Source organism: Lissotriton vulgaris, chromosome 8 (assembly GCF_964263255.1).
Source record: "Lissotriton vulgaris chromosome 8, aLisVul1.2, whole genome shotgun sequence".
NCBI lineage: Eukaryota > Metazoa > Chordata > Amphibia > Caudata > Salamandridae > Lissotriton > Lissotriton vulgaris.
This window is the reverse complement of record NC_141696.1, coordinates 104,235,602-104,256,866: the sequence shown is the minus strand read 5'-3', so window position 1 is coordinate 104,256,866 and position 21,265 is coordinate 104,235,602. Positions and strand designations below refer to the sequence as shown.

At 40.8% G+C, this 21,265-nt stretch overlaps 1 protein-coding gene across 1 annotated transcript in view; it reads left to right on the top strand.

The window, feature by feature from the left end:
* LOC147693543 (protein sel-1 homolog 3-like) overlaps positions 1 to 21,265 on the top strand; it is a 413,447-nt gene that overhangs the window by 368,416 nt on the left and 23,766 nt on the right. The window contains exons 19-20 of the mRNA XM_086933234.1: positions 6,322 to 6,412; positions 12,165 to 12,252. Of these exons, the coding sequence (XP_086789360.1) occupies positions 6,322 to 6,412; positions 12,165 to 12,252 (179 nt within the window). The remainder of the gene's footprint in view (positions 1 to 6,321; positions 6,413 to 12,164; positions 12,253 to 21,265) is intronic.

The following is a 21,265-nucleotide window of genomic DNA, read 5'->3' as shown; positions in this document are numbered from 1 at the left end:
TTGCTTCCTTCTGTATCCCTCCTGCCTCTTTCTGTACCCCTCTTGCCTCTTTGTGCACCTCTCCTTACTCTTCCTGCACCTCTCTTGCATTTTTCTGCAGCTCTTTTGCCTCTTTCTGCAAAATTCTGAGGTGGTTACATGAAGGACATTTCATACAAATAAGGTTTGGCAAACACGGGGAACTCACCACTCCTATCCTTGTAGATAGAGGTGTCTGCCAGGGGTTTGTCCTTGCCCGACTCTCTCTTGTTTATTTATAAATGGGTTAGTTGAATTTTTGAATGCAGAGAAGGATACAGTTGCACCTAGGTTGGCTAACCATAAAGTCTCGGCCATGATGTTTGCCGACGATACTGTTACTTTCAAAAACACCTATGGGTATACAGAGGGTTCCTAACAAATTTAAAGCGGGCTTGAGATCAACCTACAAAAAACAAAAATTATGGAGTTTAACTCAGGCAATAGTACCTGACCAAACCCATGCTTTAAGGGCAGACCTCTAAAGAGGGTGTCTGTCTTTTAGTATCTCGGCATTACGATCACAGAAATAATGGACTGGGGAGCACAAATTAAAAAAGACAGTTTGGAGTTAGCCCAGAAAAAGGGGTGCCTGACAAAGGTATTCCGAAACTCTATTCATAAAGCTATGGGTCCGGTAGTAGAAATATACAAGGCTCAAGCTAGAGGTGCTTCTTTATATGGGGCAGAAATCTGGGGACACTGTCATTCTGACAGTCTAACAAAAGCTGAAAACACCTTTGCCAGGCAACTATTTGGCCTCCCTCACAGCTCCCCGTCATAGCGCTTCGACTGGATCTGGGAGTCAGATCAATTGCGGAAGAAGCTGCTCTCAGACCTCTCTTATTTTGATGACGTTTGTGGGTTACTCCACAACTGGCTGAGTACAGGGAAGAACTAAGAGAGGTGGTGAGTATACCCAGGGGTGGGGAGACTACCATGGGAGAATACCTTATCCGCGATACTCTTCTGAGTAGGGGAAGGAGTAATGTGCAGGATAGACCAGAAATAACTTGCCCAACAATGTCAAGGAAGGAATTAAAGGATTGTTATTGGGAGAACAAATTGGCTCACCTACAGGGGAGCCATTTATTAGACTGTGACAAGCTTACTGCAGTTTTTCTCGAAATCAAAGAGCAGTACAGGTTAGAGTCTGTACTGGATGAAATCAAGCCAGCGGCTGCAAGGAAGCTATATTTGCAATTTAGGCATGGGGTGCTGCCACAGCGTGCATTTATAAACAAATGGGCAGGCTTAGAAACTCTTCGTTGTCCGGCCTGTAACAACGCTGCAGAGACAGAATACCACGTGTTTTTCTTCTGCCCTGGGTACAAGAAAGCGAGAAAACATTGGCTGATCCAGATATGCAGAAACTTGGGAACCAGGCATTGCTCAGAGGCTTTTAGGATATTGAAATATGATGCATGCCTCCCTGTAGCAGGTTCAGTAGCAGGCTTTTTATTTTCTATGTGGTGCACACGCAGACTACTCTTGGAGCTGACCCCTAAATGGACTTTGGATGCCTTTTTATTTGTAGGTAATATTTATGAATTTTATGAGCTTTTTTAATCACTTTGTTTATGTATTTTTAGCTTGATGAATAGTGCATCAGTGCGTAGGACTGTCAACAAGTTGAATTGTGGTCCTTGGGCGTGGGTGTATGCTCATGCTTACAGTTTTTAATTGAAAGATACAAGCATTTTACAACAAAAAAATGAATATAATGGCTGACCTGTGGTTTAGAGCATGGGCTTAACAAGCCCAACACTGTAAATTGCACATACATACTGCACATGCACTTTAATGTAGTTAATGAGCTTGGACTGACTGTAATATAGACTGTTTGTGGGTTACATTCATGTGTTATACATACATTGCCATATGACAAATGGATTTTTTTTATTCTTTTAATTAAGATCCAAACGAAATGTATGTTATTGTATATATGCTTTCATTGTCAAATTGACCGAAATAAAGTTTTATTGATGATGAGCATTTACAAAACGTTAGAAATTCACTGAAAAAAACACAGGTTTCAGGGACCTTACAGTTAGAAATTAGCATTTAAAAAACCTTTGACATTCACTGAAAAAAACATTGGTTTCAGGGACACTATAGTTAGAAATTAGCACTTTAAAAAACCTTAGAAACGTCATAGTTAGTTGGACATTTCACTTGTACAAAACCAGAGAAAGTCGGCCGCTATAGTTAGTTAAGCTAACTATAACTCGAACCCCCGCACTGCACTGCTGATGACGTTACATATTACATCATTCACAACATGGTCAGTGATATCACAGATGACATCTCAAATGACATCACTGATGACATCATCCACATGATAATCTGATGCACCTCATCACACCCTAATATAACCTTTGACACACCCACTCTAAAATACAGAGTACCATTTTCGAAACCATAGACACACCAATACCAGTTATTAGATACCCACTCACTGATTCCTACGTCTACACACACATCCAATGATTCACTCAGTCACTCATACATGCAGTCACTCTTCAATACTGCACTTATATGCACTCATGCACCTATACAGACCCTCACACACTGTCACTCATCCATAGAGTTACTCACACACCTTGTCAGTCATGCAAAGAATCAATCACGCTCCCATTTACTCACCTATACAGTTATACACGTACCACCTCACTTTTATTCATACAGATACTAACACATACTTACTCTCTTATACAATCACTGATACAAACACACACTTGTCCATATAGCCAATCTCACAATCACTCACTCTCACACATATGGATTTATATACTCCAACACTCACATATACTGCCTTACACATATGTAGCTACTCACACATGTACCACTGAGACATCAATTCACTCACCAACACACCCATATACACACTCACCCACCCATACAGCCCCTCACAGATTCACTTTTGAACCCATATACCCAGTGAATCACCCCCTCACACATCTATGCACAGAGTCATACACCCACCGCCCACCCACACAGACCCTCAGGCACCCATACAGATATTCAGGCAACCAATCAATAACCCATATAGACACTCATGTAGTTACTCACCAACCCATGCAGCCTCTTACACACCAACTAACAGACTGAGACAGACAAACAAAGGAATAGAAACTACAATAGAGTACAAATGGCATACACATGTATGCCGTTTGTAGTCACAGCGGTATCCCGTAGGAGCGTTGCCCCACATGTGTCGCTAGAAGGAAGCGAGTGCCACTTGTAGCAGATCTGTTTGGACTTCGTTTTTTTATGTCCATTCGTGGGGACACTTACCAAGCCATCCAATAAGTTTCTATTCCTGTGTTTGTGACCTGGAAGTCTACAAAATTTTTGGGATTCACCTGGCTCTATACATTTGTGTGACCAAACATAAGGGTCGATTATTACTCTTCTTTCATTGTCCTGAAGATGGTCTAACGGGCATATCTGCCACCAAGACGGAAATGTCGACACGCTCGTCTTTTTCCCGTAGAGATTTACCACTCAAGGAATAGTTTTCTGTTTGTTTCAGACTCATTTTCCATTTTGTTATTATTCTGGAATATATGTTGACACTAATGACTTGAAGGTTTCAACTTCCTTATATAATTCATCAACCTCCGTCATTGTGTTCTATTAGTATATTCTATGTTCCCTATTTTGTTTATTCACAAATAATGAGTTTATAATTTGAGAAATTCACACCCGTGTTTGAAATTGTTTACTGTTGATTTATGAATATGAAAGTGAGCTAATTGACGTACAGAATGTTCATGAGTTAGTCACCACTTGAGGCTTAACAACAAAGTTATCTATGTTAATTGTTTAAATTAAGCTTTCTGAATGTTATCATGAGAGCAAAATAAAACAAATGGATGATTGGTGGCTATCACATTGCCCCTATTTTATGATAGGCTTCAGTATATAAACAGCAAGCACTAAAGTCATAAATCTGAAACGAAAATGCAATTGTGCCATCAAAGAAAATACACTGGAGCCCAGTTTCAAGGTACAGGTCATGTTGCACCTGGGGTGAATGACCTGTACCATGTGTGACATTGATCCACATTCTGTCCATCACCTGTTTTGTTTGCATGTTGCACCTGCAGTTTAACAAATGGATTACCTGATCTAATATCCTCAAAGTGTCATGCCCTTCATGATCTTCCGGGCACCACAATATCCAACAATGAAAAACACATGAAAGCCAATGGTTGGACAGGGCTGAACCACAGAAAACTCTCTTTATATGTTTCATAATACTTCCTTTTGATATATCAATGACAAGAGCTCTCACAACAGACACAAAAGCTGCTGGGGTGTAGCTTAGTCAGTGAGATTTTGGTGGGTGTGCTTCTCAAATGTCCCAACTGAAAAGGAGTGGACAGCAGGGTGGAGGGGTGAGATGTCCAAGGTTTGGGATGGCTGTTTCCATGTGGAACAGGGTCAGTTCTGATTTGCATTAGGTGGACCTCTGTCTAGAGAGGCATAGTGGGCAAAAAACAATGGGTTGGAATGCTACCTGAGCGATTGCCACTGGTTAGACTATCTGCAAGCATTCATCTCACCACCTTTTGGGTGTTCGATTGCCAGAAGTCTGCCAGGAAACTTGAGACTGGCACAGCTTTCCAAGCCTACTAATGACAATGTTTGTGAATTCCAAAAAAGTATTAATTTTTCACCCATTCAAGCAATATTTGCGTGGTTGGCGATTTACTACTTTTTTAAATAAACCAGTCAGTACATATAGTTATTTAAAATCCTGTTACGAAAAAGAACAAGTTAAAACATCTTACTGAAATGAGAACAACAAGAAAAACACAGACACAGTAGACCTGATTCAAGGTCCTGACCCAACCATCAAACCAAGAAAACCTTTAAGGGTTGTCACTCCCCCTCCTTCAAAGATACGCCTCTGCCTGCTTTACCAGGACCTGGAAGATCTCCATAGGAACTCATGGCTAAGGTCACATACAAAAAAATGGACTGGAGTCCCTGCCCCTTATCACTTATTTTAAAAGTATACTCACTGCACACACTCTTCATCTCTGCTAAAAGATGTCTCGATAATAGAGCTGTCAAATTGTTGCATGTAGAGAGGACTTCATGATTGGAGTCTACACCTTTTGGAAATCATTTTATCAAGGGACTGCCGGCCCCATGTACTAAGCCAGATTTGTAAATAGAGGAGAGAAAACAGGAAAATTCATCTGGTGGGCCAAGCCATGGGTCTGGCTTAGCTCCAAGAGTCTGTGCACAGGTTGAGTCATGAAAAGGTTTGGCATGCATAGCTTGCAACAACAATAATATAAAACGATGACACAATCTCTTCAAAAGTCAGAAAAGTATTTCTGTATCATGCGGAAGTGTTTCACCTTAGTACATCAGATTATATCACTGCATAGACAAATATTTAAAAGTGACAGTTTTTGGAAACATTCATGGCACTTCCCCCAATGGCAATGTTATTAATTAACTAAGTGGCAAGTCAAAAGTAATGTGAACCTTAAAAGTGCTTAGGATGTTATTATAAATAGATTAACACCATAGTCTATTAAAAAAAAATTAAAGATTCTTGTACAGTGCACATCCTGAACTCAAATATTTAGCAAGAGCGCTCATGTGTGAATATAAAGAAAACGGATCGTCTGTGAATGAAATATTTGCCTGAGATCACATCATTTTGAGACAGAGAATTGCCAATATTGATTCAAGGCTGTTTTCACATTTTCAACTTCAGCCACCAGATGGGTATCTCTCTCTCTCTCTCTCTCTCTCTCTCTCTCTCTCTCTCTCTCACTCTCTCTCTCTTTCTCACTTTCCGTCCAAGTGAAGCAACAAAGTGAATGGCCATGAACCTTGAGGAACCCACAGGCCTGGGTGTCAAGATACCTGAATAAACATGAACAGGAAGTGTTAGAAAGTTGGTGGATCTGGCTTCATGGATTGAAAACAACTGGGCAAATGGATGGACCATCTGCAGAATTTGGAAACTGACCCCTGCAGCTTCACTGTGGCTGGCTGCCTCATGGCTATATAAGGTTTTTGCATAAAGCAGTGGTCTCTCAAAGGGAGGAGCCTCCAGTTATGACATGAGCTACTTGGACCTATGTTATGATACTGAAATTCATATATGCATTTCTATCATGCATGATGTTTTGGAATTTAGAGTGAAAAATGGACAGATTAAACCTAAAGTCTGTGATCCCTGGGAAATCACACAGAAGGAAAAGTGTGTTGCTTGTATTCATTGTGAATATGTACGTGATGAAAAATGCCTCACCCGGCTTTTCTCTGTAGGCCCAAGGCTCTTCTGCACTACATCCAAGCAGCAGAGGCTGGATTCAGTGCCGCCCAGTTCAACATGGCCTACCTCTGTGAGATGGATCCTGTGAGTATAAATGATTCTATTTTCCTCATAAATATTGATATGCCACCGTGTGGGAGTGGAATAGAAAACTATTGATTTACAGACTTTCACAGACACCATTAATTGAAAGTATAGTCCAAGGATATTTTGACCTAGAGAGAGGATCTACCTGAAATTGCTTTTTTTCTTGAAAACTGATAATATATACATTTTTGTGCATTACTCTTTGTTGACCAAAAGTTTTGATAATGATATAGAAAGTTGTTAATTGACAATAGAGTGTCCAGCAAGAAAACCTGGTCATACAGTCTTTGTTACCACCGTTAGTAAAAATGCATCTATGTATACTTATTGAACGGCAAAGCTGGCAATAAAGCTAAGAGGTACTGTGCAGAGGTCTGACAAGGTAGACAAGAGGATAGTGGAGTGACTCAAATTGGGGTTTGGGGTTCATTATTATAAGACGGAGAAGTAAAACTCAATTGCTACAGAGAAGATATTACTTGAATAATGAAACGTCAACTCCTTTCAGAACTGTAGAAGGTATCTGTTAGTACCTGGAGCTCAAGGTCCTGAGGGCATAACAGAAGTGTTGTCATAGTCTTCTGCTACTTGCACTTCTTGTCAGTAAACCTGCGGCGTGCATTGGGAAGGAGACATTGATGCTGCTTTTTAAGTGTTGTGGTGTGCCTGAGGTCAAAGCCATGAACGTGATGGAGAAGACATGAACATGATGCATGCTGGAAGGCAGCCGGTGAAGTTTATTAAGTCTGGGGGTGATCTGGTCCAAAGATTCTTGGGGAGTGGTACAGCTGCATGGAGGATGTTTATCAGTGTCAGACTGCCTGCCGATATGTCACTGTGCCTTTCCAGATGTGACTGGACCTGTGCATGTACTGATCTTCTGAAGTCAGGTCTGAGTAGTGTTTCTTGATTCTGCAATGTAAGCGGATCTAGTACCATTTTGTCTGATGTTTTTATTGTGTCTTGAATCTGAGGTTACTGTCAATATGGCATGTAGAGTATTAGGTGGTTTCTCAGAGATGTGAGCTGAATTCTTCAATGTTCATCAATGAAAGTCAGTATTGAACTTATGGCAAAATTTGCTAAAGTAAAATTCATTTGTTGAGCCAACTGAGTTGCAGATATGCCCGGTATGCCCAAGACTGGATTCTAGAGAGGCATTTCCTTAGGAAGTTGCTCTAGTTGTGAGATAAGGACTTCAGACAGAGCTGGGTGTTACCTGTGCATCTTGAAATTTAAATCTTGATTTCAATGTCAGCATGTTGTTTACCAAGCAACTTCATTGAGTTTTGCTGATGACCTGTCACAGATGGAGCCCCATGTAAGTGGGATCTTCTCTAAACTTCATCCGGGCCTGTTGGTAAGGCAGGAAGCAAATCATTGTATGCTGCTGTCATTTAAGGGGGATCTAAGAAGGATTCAGTGCATGACAGTGTCAAATGTTGCATAAGGATTTAGGAAGATGAGATAGCATTGTTGAGTTTTGTCGACCACCTCAGTTGTTGCTGTCTCTGTGCTGTATGGTGGCATGAATCTTGTAGGAGGAAAGGAAACACAAGGAGATGATGGACAGAGTGCTGAAACTTTTCAGACACTCACCCTCAGTCACAGATGTGGTTTGAATCCGTCATCCTTCTTTAGCTCACTTTGTCACCCCAGTTCAGACCCATTCATATGCAAATCAGTCTTGACCCTGTCCCTCATAGGAACAATCCCGCCTGAAACTGCCAACTAAAAAGTCAAAAAATCTATCTTTGGGACCTCAATAAACTGCAACATGTTTGAATGAATGTTTGCAGAATCATAGTTAAGGTTTATGGAGGCCCCAAACGGAGATTTAAAAAAAAAAGCTTTTTAGACTATATATAAGAGCCAGATGTGATATGGCTTAAATTGGTAGCCACAATGACCCTTCATCCTGCTCATAATCTTGATGGCATTTGGGTCAGCGCCACAGATGCAGGGAAGTGCCATGTGATGTGATCCAGCGATACTGGAGTACATATTGAAATAAACCCTTTTCAGTATCCCTACTTTGAACTTGTAACATTGTACTGGAATAACCTTGTATGTTACTAGCAAATGTTAATGCTAAATGACACTTTAAGCTGTTAAGACGTAGCATGAGTAATATGACAACATTGAACAGAATTACCCTGATTTTCCATGGAAGACATCCATGCAGAGCTATGTGTACCTGAATACTCTGCACCTTCCTTCAATAAAGATTACTGTGTAAGGCTTCATTTAAATGGATCATGGCACTATTCCCTCAACCTCCTGAGATGCCCTGCCCCTGAGTTCTTGGCCATGCAGGATCTTCTTCTGATGAATAACACACACACACACACACACAGCTCCATCAGGAGGCCAAGCCGCCTGCATGCAGATTTAGGCGCTATGGCAGATAATGTCTACTTGGCCCTTGAGGGTTATTTTGAAGATATTATGGGCGGGGCACAAGAAGTGTATGCCCAAAAGTGGCTTGAACTTTGCCCAAGATCTCTTGATGGGATTCTAACCCAAAGGGTTTTTAAGCATTTAGAATGCATTTGCTCCTTACTTTTCTCATGCCACCAGAGCTTTTTAGTTTTTGTGCCAGGTAGCTGGGATTTTTCATGTCCAGTGCTTTATGGGCGAGACATGCTGCTTCGAACCTGTTTCGGGACTCCAGAAGCAGTCATCTCAGAGAAGAAAGACCTGGCCTGGTTTGGACAACAGGGCCTGGATGGTTTGGAAAGGGCTATCTGAATTGTAGGGAGTCCATGGACCAAATGAGAATTTGCTCCCTGAGATAAAACTTCCAGACATGTGGCTGGCTCTAGGAATCAATGCTGGAACTTGTGGAAGCCACCGTAAATTCTTTTAGTCATAAGGGGCCAGATGTAGGTAAATACTATTTACCTATTCTTAAATACAGATTTTACCGATTCGGTATTTAAGAATAGGTAAATAGTATGTAGGTAATTTTTCGGTAAATTTTACCAAATCGGTAAAATTCGGTATTTACCGAATCGATATTTACCGAGGCCCATAGAAATGAATGCCAATTACCGAATCAGTAAATACTGATTTGGTAAAAGGGGGAAAACATTGAAGGGTGGCAGGGTGTCACTTTTACACCCTGTTGCACCCCTCAATTGTGTGTTGGTGCACATGTTGCAGACATACATGCCCTAGGGCATGTATGTCTGCAACATGGCACTGAAGCAATTTGTATAAAATAGCTTTTTTTGTTGTTATTTACCACCAACTTGTAGTTGGTGGTAAATAACGAATCCTAACATGGGATAAGCACTCAATTAAGTGCTCCCTACATTATGAATTCGGTAATTTACCGAATCGGTATTTACGAAATCGGTAATTTACCGATTCCTTAAATTACCGAATCCTTAATTTCGGCCCCTACATCAGAAAAGCCTATTACCGGTCAGCAACGGCCGAAATTCGTTAATTTCGACCGTTACCGACCAGTAATAGCCTTCCTACATCTGGCCCTAAATGTCTCCTTTTATTTGTTAAATGTCTTGTAAAAGTACAACAAATCAGAAATGATTTCAAAAGACGGTTGTGTACTGAAATGATACAGGTCTTTAGTCAGATAGGGTGTGTGCACTCTCCTGTCCTTACCATCTATATCAATCACGTCTTCAAAGTAGAGAACACAGTTATACCTACCAATATGCCTTCTAAAGGCCCTGAAGGCAAGGAGAAGAGGAGATAAAACTTGCCAAGGCCAAACAATTTCAGCACCTAGAGCGGTCTATAGAAAGATAGGCTGGTAGCAAAGAACAAAGATCATTGAAGCAGAAAGGCGGAAAATCTTCACCCTCCTCCAAGAATGCGGCCATATTCAAGTCTGGAAGTACATCAATAACCTTAGCAATAATGGCCAGACAAAGGAGTCCAGTGTGGCGGACCAAGAGTGGGTTAACTATGCAAAGCAGGTGTACTCTAACACTCAGGACACAGCAAATACACCATACCACCTACCACCTACTGCACCCGGCTTGGCCCAGCAAAATACCCGCATCTCAGAAGCCAAAGTAACTGGCACAATAAAAAAATGAGGAATGATGGAGCACCAGGGCCTAATGGGGTCCCAGCCACCATATTTAAATCATCACAATCTTTCTGCATAATCTGTCTGGACAGCATTTCTTACACCACTTTTCAACTACACCTTTGCCACTTTAATGATTCCACCATCATGGAGAGGGTCAATACTCTTCCCAATTTTCAAAAAAGCTGACCGCTCAAAACCAAATAATTACTGGCTCATTGCTCTATCAGATCTTGAAGCAAAAGCTTATGCCCAAATATTAATGGAAGAACTGGAAGCCTGGGCATCAGACTACAGCATTCTACCCTGTTTTCAATCTGGATTTAGGCCCGAAAGCTCCACCACGGATAACATTATATCATCGGGAGACCTGTCACCCTCCTCCCCCACCCCGCCTTAATTTGCTGTTTTGTAGACTACAGGGCAGCTTTTGACTGGGTGGACTGGAGAAAATTGTGGGAGAAACTAGACACACAGGGAATCCCCCAACAGCTTTTCAAGGCTAAAATAGCGCTATATCAGGGGACATGGCTGCACATAAAAACTAGCCTAATGACCGCAACAGGAAAAGTGCCAAACAACAATGGTCTCAAACAAGCTGCGTGCTGGTTCCCCTCCTTTTAAACCTCTACATGGCTGGCCTGGGCAAAGCTTTGGAAGGTGCAAGTATAATACCACAGAGCCTTTTATGGCAACATTTGCCCAATAAAGACATAAAGTACAAGTACAATCTGCGTAACTGGGAAATAGCAGTTAGTTCCAGCCTAGAAACAAACAGCGAACATGCAGGTAAAGATACTTTCATACAAACAAGACATTCGAAGGTTTCGCCACAGATCCAACTTTACTGTATTGGATGCTACCTACATCCTTGGGAAGACCCAGCCGTACTTCAAGCAATCATTGACTGCCCAGGCACAAAGGGAAATCACTGATATGAGGCTTCTAGCACTGCCCATAGTGGATTTTAACCCAGCCTGGGCAAGGCGGGATGATTCAGCCACTTGTCGTCTATGCAATTACCACCGAGAATCTTGGCTCCACTTGCTGTGTCGCTGCCCAAACATGGCAAGCGAACGACGCCGCTTGCTGACCCCCTTATGCAGGACTAATGGCCTCAGACACTGCAGAGAAGCCTCAGATCGGTGTTTTTCCTCCAAAACTACACAGACCCAAGCCAGGGTGGGGATATGTATCTTTCTAATTTGTACTGCTTTGTCAAACACAACAAAAAGTATCAACACTAACTATTAAGCCGTAGACCCCGGCCTACAGTAGTGTCTCCAAGAACAAGAAACTACATAGATTTCACATTAACTCTAAATCAACACAGTAAGAAGCCTGAAAACAGCTTTAAGTTATGTAACAAAAAGAACATCCATCTCCTGGAAAGGTATAAGGGGAGTCTTTGTTCCTGAGGCTAACCTGCTGCATCAAACCAGCAAGATGCAAAGGGTCCAAACTGCAAGACATTACATACACTGTAACACACTTGCTTGGTCCCAGTCAACCAGTTGTGCCAGACATATCATTGAATGTTATATTTTAAGTGATTTTACTAATACTTTCTAATATGATACTTTGCTAAGTCTGATTTTAATTGTCTACATGTAATGATTTTAAGTATTCGACCATGCAAAAGATTACAGCTGCCCTTACCTCTGAACTGTGACGCTTCTTTCACAGGAGGGTCTGGTGAGCCGATACATGGCGGAAGACTGCATTCTGAAGTACTACAACCTCTCCGTGCACGCGGACCGGCCGGCCTCTTACGGTGAGTACTGGGGCCTGAGCTGGATCACTGTGGTCACTGTTTGAGGGGAGAAGCGTCCATCGGCAGCGTCATGAATGGTGTGCGCTGTACAACAGCCGCTGGGCGCGTTTTGATTTGTGCGTTTGCTGCTTCGATTTTATTGTTCACAAGCCTAATCATCGCTTGAGGAAAACACACGTCATGGGTGTAATGCTTTAATTAATCTCAGGGACAGGTATTAACTCTGGGTTTTATTGAAGTCCATTGTTTTTTGCCCGCTGAGCCACTCTAGATTGAGACTACAGAAAAGTACCTCTAATCTGACCTATTTACTTTCCAAAAATGAATAAATCTAAACATTTCAAAAGATGCAACACTTATAAAAAGTATTCAGGCAGACATATTATTCATCAATTTTTTTCCATTTATTTTTGCTTTCATGACTCAAAGTAAGAAACCATTTTTTATATGCCATTTTTTTGGAAGTTTTACAGTACAATTTTAATATTTCACTGCTAGAAATTCATTAAGTGCAGTGATAAACTTTGTATGAACCCCACATATTGAATAAAAAGTGCTGACAATCTCACCGTCATTCATTCCACATCACTCTCACAAATACATACATACTCATACTAGTGACAAAAAACAGTAACAACAACATAGAAAGGTAATACAGCTGAGAATCTCGATATATCTACACAACTATGGGGCATATTACCAACAACTAGCGACAATTATCGCTATGTTGGTTTAGCGGCGATATTTTTATCGCCGAGCTGCGGCGATTTTTATCGCTTAGGAACCTTGCTTTTATCAAGGTTTATCTCCTAAGCGATAAAAATCGGCCGCAATGCATGAATATCGCTGAAAAGTCAGCGATATTCATGCATTACCGAGCTAATGCTCTTAGCCATGTTATCCACCTCCCATTGGATAACATGGCTAAGAACTGCTCAGGGCAGGTGTTAGCTTTTGGAGATATTCGCGCTTAGCGTGAATATCTCCAAAAGTTGGTAATAGGAGCTAGCGATGTTAGCGACTGTTTCCAGTCGCTAACATCTTGGCACGCCCACTTTGCATGTCATTAGTGATAAATAGCACTGACATGCAAAGCGGGGCCCAAGATGGTCGCTATCTCCTACTAGCTGTTGCTAACTGGTGTTAGCGACAGCTTGGTAATAGGGAGATAATTTTATCTCCGCTTTCTTGGCTTTTAAAGCCAAAAAAGCGGAGATAAACCCCCTTGATAATATGCCCCTATATATTCACATCTCTTTATCTTGATGGTACAAGGTTTGTTACTAATTCCCTTGTTTCTTTTTCTTTCTTGTGCGTGGATCTCAGGTGTATAGGGCTCAATTTTTGTATTTCAGTGCTAGAAATTCATTAAGTGCAGTGATAAACTTTGTATGAGTATGTTATATTTGTGAGAGTGATGTGGAATGAATGACGGTGAGACTGTCAGCACTTTTTATTCAATATGTGGGGTTCATACAAAGTTTATCACTGCACTTAATGAATTTCTAGCACTGAAATATTAAAATTGTACTGTAAAAAATGCTAAAAAATGCCATATAAAAAATGGTTTCTTACTTTGATTCATGAAAGCGAAAATAAATAGAAAAAAATGTATGAATAATATGTCTGCCTGAATACTTTTTATAAGTGTTGCATTCTTTGAAATGTTTAGATTTATTCATTTTTGGAAAGTAAAAAGGTCAGATTAGAGGTACTTTTCTGTAGTTTTTGTCTTTTCTCCCTCCTCTAGACCTAAAATCAAATTCGGGAGTACCCTTGTTACACTCACCACTCTAGACTGAGACCAGCCATTCACAAACCAGCCAAGGACCAAGGCTTGCATGAGGCTGTTTCCTCTTGAGAGTGGCTTAGCGAGTGAAAAACCATTGACTGGAATGTGGCGCTGGGCAATTGACAGTGACTGTGATTATTTAGGCATTCCCTCCATCACCTTGATGTTTGCGGCAGTAGACGCTCTAAGTGTGACGGGTATGTCCGGATATAGGTGGTTCTGTACTGACTGTCACAGGGCTCAAGTTATACCTAGGTTGAGTAGGCCGATACTGGTCTGAGGTTGCTTGCATTGCTATCTGCAGGGCCTGGCTGGACAGTTTGGGCTGGACAGTTTGGGCTGGACGAGCAGGATCCAGATTGATGTGACTGTGGCTCGTCTTTGCCCACCATGGAATAGAGGGTGAAAAATGATGGCCTCGAATGTGCCCCTGAATGAATGATTGTCAGTGGCTGAGATTAATTCCATCATTTTGCTGGTGCTATTGTCATTAACTGGTCTATATTTCGTCTGTGCCGATTAGTAAAGATGCACACGTTCTTTTTCCTCAGTCAATGGTCATTTTAATGAAATTGTTTCTGATTGAGATAATACCAAAAATGTGTATGGACGGGGGGATGGACGAGGGGGGATGGGATGAGGCACTTCAATCATCCAGGGAGGTGGCAGTCAGAGCCCGGTTCAGGTGATTCAGCTCCATGTACTGCACAGGTCTTACTGCATGCCACAGCTTCTACCTAAGATGGGAGGACAAGTATGGATGAGTGCCCCAGGAGCTGTAGAATGCAAAGGGGGTGAGGGCGGGCTCCTTCACACACTCTCGGGTTGCCCAAAGTTGGTGGGATTCTTGGGGGAGTCTAAGGTGCCTTTTTGAGGTGGATGGCCTCATGTCTGAAGTTGCACATCAATCGATCCAACATCTGGGGTGAGGAATGCCCTTGAAAGTACACATGGGGCCCGATATAGGTAAATCCCATTTACCAAATTTGAAATATCGAATTTTACAGATTCGGCATTTCAAAATCGGTAAATGGGATGTAGGTCCCAACATCTGGATTCGTTACCGATTCCTTACAAATTCCGTATTTACCGATAAGGTAAATACCGAATCGGTATTTGCTATTGAATCCTATGGGCCTTTGAAGCCCATAGGATTAAAGTCAAATACCGAATCGGTATTTACCGAATCGGTAAATACCAAATTTGGCAAGGGTGCAGGGGGTGTCACTTTGACACCCTCTAGCACCCCCAAAACGGGCATGTGTGCAATGTGGCACACAGACATGCCCTAAGGGCACGTCTGTCTGTCACATGGCACATGTGTACATGCACAGATGTGCATGTACACAGGAATCAGTATTTTACCATGGATTTGTATTCCATGGTAAAATACCGATTCTGTAAGCCATGTGCTGATGGAACATTGGCTACCTACATTGCATTTTCGGTAATTTTACCTAATCGGTATCATTACCGAATCGGTAAATATTACCGATTCAGTAAATTTACCAATTCGGTAATGATAACGATTTGGTAAAATTACCGAAAATGTGCCCCTACATCTCGATAGCCCTTTACCGATCGGAAACGGCCGAAAATCGGTATTTTCGGCCAATTCCGATCGGTAAAGGGCTACCTACATCGGGCCCTAGAATACTATCCACCCTCGGCTTTGCCGTGGCAAAACAAAATATTGTTTGTCGGTGGGGTGGGGTTTGACTTAACCATCAAGTGTGGAAGAGTGGAGATCAGACATGGACTGGTGCAGGCTGCAGAGTGAACCGTCTATGACGGGCAGGGGCTGTCCATGCAACTGGGAAAAAAATTGGAATGAATATGGGCATACTGGAGCCTGTCAGATGTCCCCACAGGAGAGAAGTAGGTCAAGCTGGAGATAACGACCGTGCTTACGAATTACGAAGTATGTGGGAGGACTCTTTCGTGAAGAGGGAGGGTATTTGCAGGGAATGTCAGTAACGATTGCTACAGTATTCCTGACGATACACAGTGTTACCATAATGTTTCATTTGCATTGCTGTGTCAAATGCAAAATAAAAATCGGTTAAAAGAAAAAAGTAGCATTGAATAAATATCTTGAATACATTTTGCTTGGGGTAATTATTGCATAACTGTGACAAGCTGCAGCTATTGGAGTACATGTAACCAAGCATTTAGATGCTCAGCAAATACTGCTGGTAAGTAAAATTTAATAGTGTGATTTGGTCTGTTTCATTTTCTCATATAGAGCATGTCATGCATGGCTTTTTCATCTCACATCAAATATATTGACCTGGTTCCCCCTGTCAGTTCCAAAACTTCAGGCAATGTGACATGTATGATTTGGTCCTTGGTCATTGCAGGCCACCAATATAATATAATAGAAAATAAGGGTTCTGATACATCCTGGGTTGGCTTCTGTTTGGGCTCCTAGCTACCATCCACTCTCGATGAGATGTCTGTTAGAGTGAATTGTACCTCCAGCACCAAACTGCCTCTCAACTGCAGACTGAAAAATAGAGAGGTGCTTTTCACATACATACCCGTGTGCTGATGCGGACGCAAGCTGTCACTTTCAACCCTAAATGTTAAATTCTGGGACTCGAATGACTGCAAAAGCATCCCTTTAGTTTAATCAGAATCCACTCACTTGAGAAACATTCTACTCGCTGTTAAGTGCAGTGGACAGATCCACAGAGCTGGTACTTTTATAAGGTCTCGCCAATGGAGTGCTTTAGCTGCCTGTTGGTGAAGGCCTAATGTGGACAACAACGAAGATTTACTCACCACGGGTTTAGATTTGCAAGGTAACTTGTAGCTGGAAATTGATCAATGTATTGTGATGTGTGTATGAGATTGGTTGGTATGTTTCGATTGCATGTGAGGTTGGTATGACTGCGAATTTGGTATGGGGACATTTTTGAAGCACTTTGCAGTTGTGTAAATATTTATTGTTATTTATCCTTGACTTGTCTACTGAATAGAGTTAATACAATGCCTCTTTAAATTCTTATGATTGTAAAAAATGAAATTACGATGGTTTGATTATTTATTAAATGTTTTTGTAAAATGGAAAAAGATATAAAAGAAACAAAATAATACATTTCTACTATAAGACAAATTTTTGCTTCTGCATTATTGAGGGATAGCCCTATGGAGCCAATTGTGGCCGAAGTGAATCAGTGAGTGGTCGAGTGGGAGGTCCATATATTTCCAGTTAGTGTTTTCCCCTTTTCTCCCAGACCACCCAAATGTTGATCAAGGGGTGGATGTATGACGTTACAACGCATACTTTTACCACGCATACCTTTACAACGCGGTTTTTACAACGCATGCCTTTACAACGCATAGCGCTTTGGGGTGCTGGATAGTGAATAGTTTAATTTACTATTCCAACTCCAGTCCCCGTGGACACTAGGGAAGGTGTTGGATAGTAAATTAAACTTATTCCATATCCTAGAGCGCCCCCCCAGCGCAATGCGTTGTAATGGTTTGCGTTGTAATGACTGCGTTGTAATGGTAGTGCATGGTAAAAGTTTCGTTGTAAAGGTTGTATACCCAAGGGGTGCCTTTGTTTCTATTTGAAGGCCTAATGTGAGCCTTACAAAACAATACTATTACTATTCACAAAAGAGAATGTGAAGTACTGTTGCGTAAGATACGACGTTGTTGTAACTCTACAAGGTATGTTTCCCCCATGGGTGACACTGATGAACTTGGATCAAATGCACCAGCGATGAATGTGAAAGACATTTGGAAGCCCTGCAAAACATTATTCGATGTGTAATTGACATTTGGGTTACTAACAATTCACTAAAGGGATCTGGGGCACTGTGGTAAGAGCAATAAATCATATTTCGTTATTCACAGTATCACACACACTGTTCCAAGAAGAATGAACGCTTGTAGTTAAAAAGTATTTATTATTACAGGAATAATATGTTTCTCAGTACATCTAAAACTATTACACAGAATATTATAAGAACATCAATAAGGTATTATGAATAATGAAAATAAAATGTTCACTTCTAGCATTTTTTTAAATGTCATCTAAAACCTAACATTTACTTCGATGTGCTACACTAAGAGCGCATGGAAGGCAGAGCATCTTGCAGACTAGAGTTTCTTAGAGAGAAGATGCACACTGCATACCTTGTTGACAGCGGAGGCGCGAAGACAGCGTTCCCCATGAAGGGCAAACACACGCTGTGATTGCAGTTAGCACATGTTCCTCCGGGAGTCTTCTTTATCAGCTTTAGACGTCAGGCAGGATGCAGCATCTGCAAAGTGCAAAGAAGGCTGGCAATAGGTGAGACCGTCTCTGGCAGATTCTCGGTTTAGGATCTGGGGGAAGGACCTCTCCCGACAAGTGGTCAAGTGGTAATCCTCATATAATAAATCTCATCATAAATTGGAATTTCTGACAAAAGTTTAGGAATGTCTGACATGGATTATGTGTATCAAGGTATGCATTCCAGACATTTCCTTATCAACAAATCAGGTAAAAGGACGTCGATAAGGACTACGTTATTTTGGGTATATGTCTGTATCTATTGTTATTTAACCTTGACATGGTCAGAGGTAGACATGTGTTCCAAACAAATGTGGCATTAATTGTTGTATCTGTTTCATCAATCAAACTGCTTGATGCTTTCAGTTCTTGGAAAGATAACGTCAGGGGACATCTATGTCTAATGGCAGACATGACAATGATTCTGCATAGATCAGCAAAGATGACGACTTCCATTGTTTGAGTGCAGGAAAATGCCAACTTCTACTAGTCAATATGGAGTCTGGCCTCTATAAGATGGAGTCGGCCCTTTGAGGCTTTATGTCAGTAATACTACCATACATACGGCAAAAAGCAATTCACATACTTTCAGTGGACGATCTCCGCCTCTATCTTTTCTGTGGAACTATCCACCAAGGTGGCAGAAATCTGTGCACATATAGGCATAGGATTAAACAGTGAATGTGGGCAGTCAAGGGGATGGGATGGAAAATGGGTTATAATTGTTACACAATGGATGGAGTTCCGAAAAATTGAAGAAAGGGCACAGTGAGGGACATGTGAATATAAACCACAAACCCACATAGATACAACAAAATCAATGGACGTAGGCAATAACAATATAACATAGGGAAACATATCAAATAAATACATTTAAGTAACTTTAAATTACACTTTATTTAAATTATTTTAAGTCTTTTCTTATTTAAAAAAGAAAAATAAGTGTTAATTTTTATTATGCATAATACCTTAAAAAAAACACATTGTGAATGAAAGTGTTTGTTAATTGAAATCACAAATAAACGTTCTTCCATGATATTGACAGGGGCAGGGAAGGAAAATGTATATTTAATTTAAATATAATGTAAATAAATATAATATTTCATTATGTTAAAATGGAATAATATGCTAACTTTCAGTACAGATGTGTTGTACCTGGTAACTGTGATAGTACTAAGTGAAAAGGAGTTATAGGTTGTGCATTATTATTTTCCTTATTAAAGGAAAAAAAATAACATCAATATCCTCAAATTTCCTTATTACTTTTTGTTGGGAGAGTTCCATCCTAGAGACTTCCACAAACAGGCATACAGTTATTATGTGCTTTTTCTGTTGTAAGTTCAATCCTATGATAAGGAGTCTTCACTCCCTCATTTAAGTGGGTGAAGCCTCATGAGTCTACTTATTGGTGTAAATCTACAAATGAAAATAATGAATTCCAACCCAGGTGTAGCTGTAGATCTACATGTAAGGAAATCTACACATGCAAACATACCTGTTGGAATAGGGCCCATATGGAGTACTGTGGGTATGCACATTATTCATGAGTGAATGGATTTGTTTCTGTCACTTCCTTGCTGCTGATTCAAAAGCGTTTCCCTCTGCTCGAGTGTCTGTCCCACCCAATAAGCATTTCGTCCTCACTTTGAGACGATCCAAAGATTTTTAATAGGGTTGTTACAATCAGGAGCCAATCAGTTATAATTTACAAACATTGCAAGAGTGGTCTTGAAGATAGCAACTAAGGATGAATGCGCTCAAATGTAATGTGAATACAAGTAAAGTGCAGAGGTGCACATGATCATAAAACAGAATTTCAAACTAGCCACACATGGTAAAAGTCAGTAGGATTTGTAGTTTAGCTACAGAAAGCTGCTTTTTTGTCATTTTTAAATAATAAAGCTGCCACCATGAGATTAGTAGGGAAGAGGGCATTCTACAAAGCACATAATGAAAACGTAGCTTTTACCCGGGTCTACATTATCTCTAAAACTAATTATATGATTTTATACAAGAGCTGCTGATTTAACAAAACTTGTTGAGTTATTCATCTCACTGTTCCAATAGACACAGCCTGGAGTCTTTAGAATCAAGACATCTGTTAATATGCTTTTAAATGGCAAACAGATTAAATTGCACATTTTTCAATATCTTAAAAACATAATTGAACATTGATAGGAGATCAGACATCGCTGGGGTGAGTTGGATAACGCTGGAATTTCAAAATGTTCCTATGCAATTCAGACATGTACGCGTTATACTGGAATTTAATGAACCAGGATACTGTATCTACATTAAGCATGGGCGGAAAATCCGATACGCTCGCGGATTTTGCGGATTTTCTGTAAATTCGCAATCCGCGAACGCTCGCGAATTTACCTAAAATACGCAAATTCGCACGCAGCGGATTTTTTTTTCTTGGTGATACAATTTTGCGGCGTGCGGTGTAAGTTTGCAATTGCGAACATGTAGGTGCGGCGGGCAGCAACAATCTCGAACTCGCGAAATTATAGAAATTGCAATTCTGCACAAGAAATCTACTAGCAAGCAGCATAGACCTTCTGAAAATGATGATTTTTATCAGAATAACTCCTCAGGTTGACATTTGCCTGCACTTTTGTGGATTTGAGGCCTTTTGATTTTCTTTGGATAACTTTTGGATTAGAAATCAACTTTCTCATATAAGCTTTTTTGGGGCATTACAGTTGCTGTAATGCTGTTCTGCAGAAAAACGAGTTTTGCAAAAGTGAAAGCAGGTTCAAAAGTTCAAACTCATCATTAGTAACCGTTCCCTGTAGTGCTTCCTGACAAGGGCCCCTCCAGAGTTCAGTTGCTAGTTGCAACAATTGTATGACCCTGCTCTGACCCTCACAGCAGGCTCATAGAATAGCTACAAGTAGGCCACAAAGGTCCTGGAAATTTTTTTTTCACTG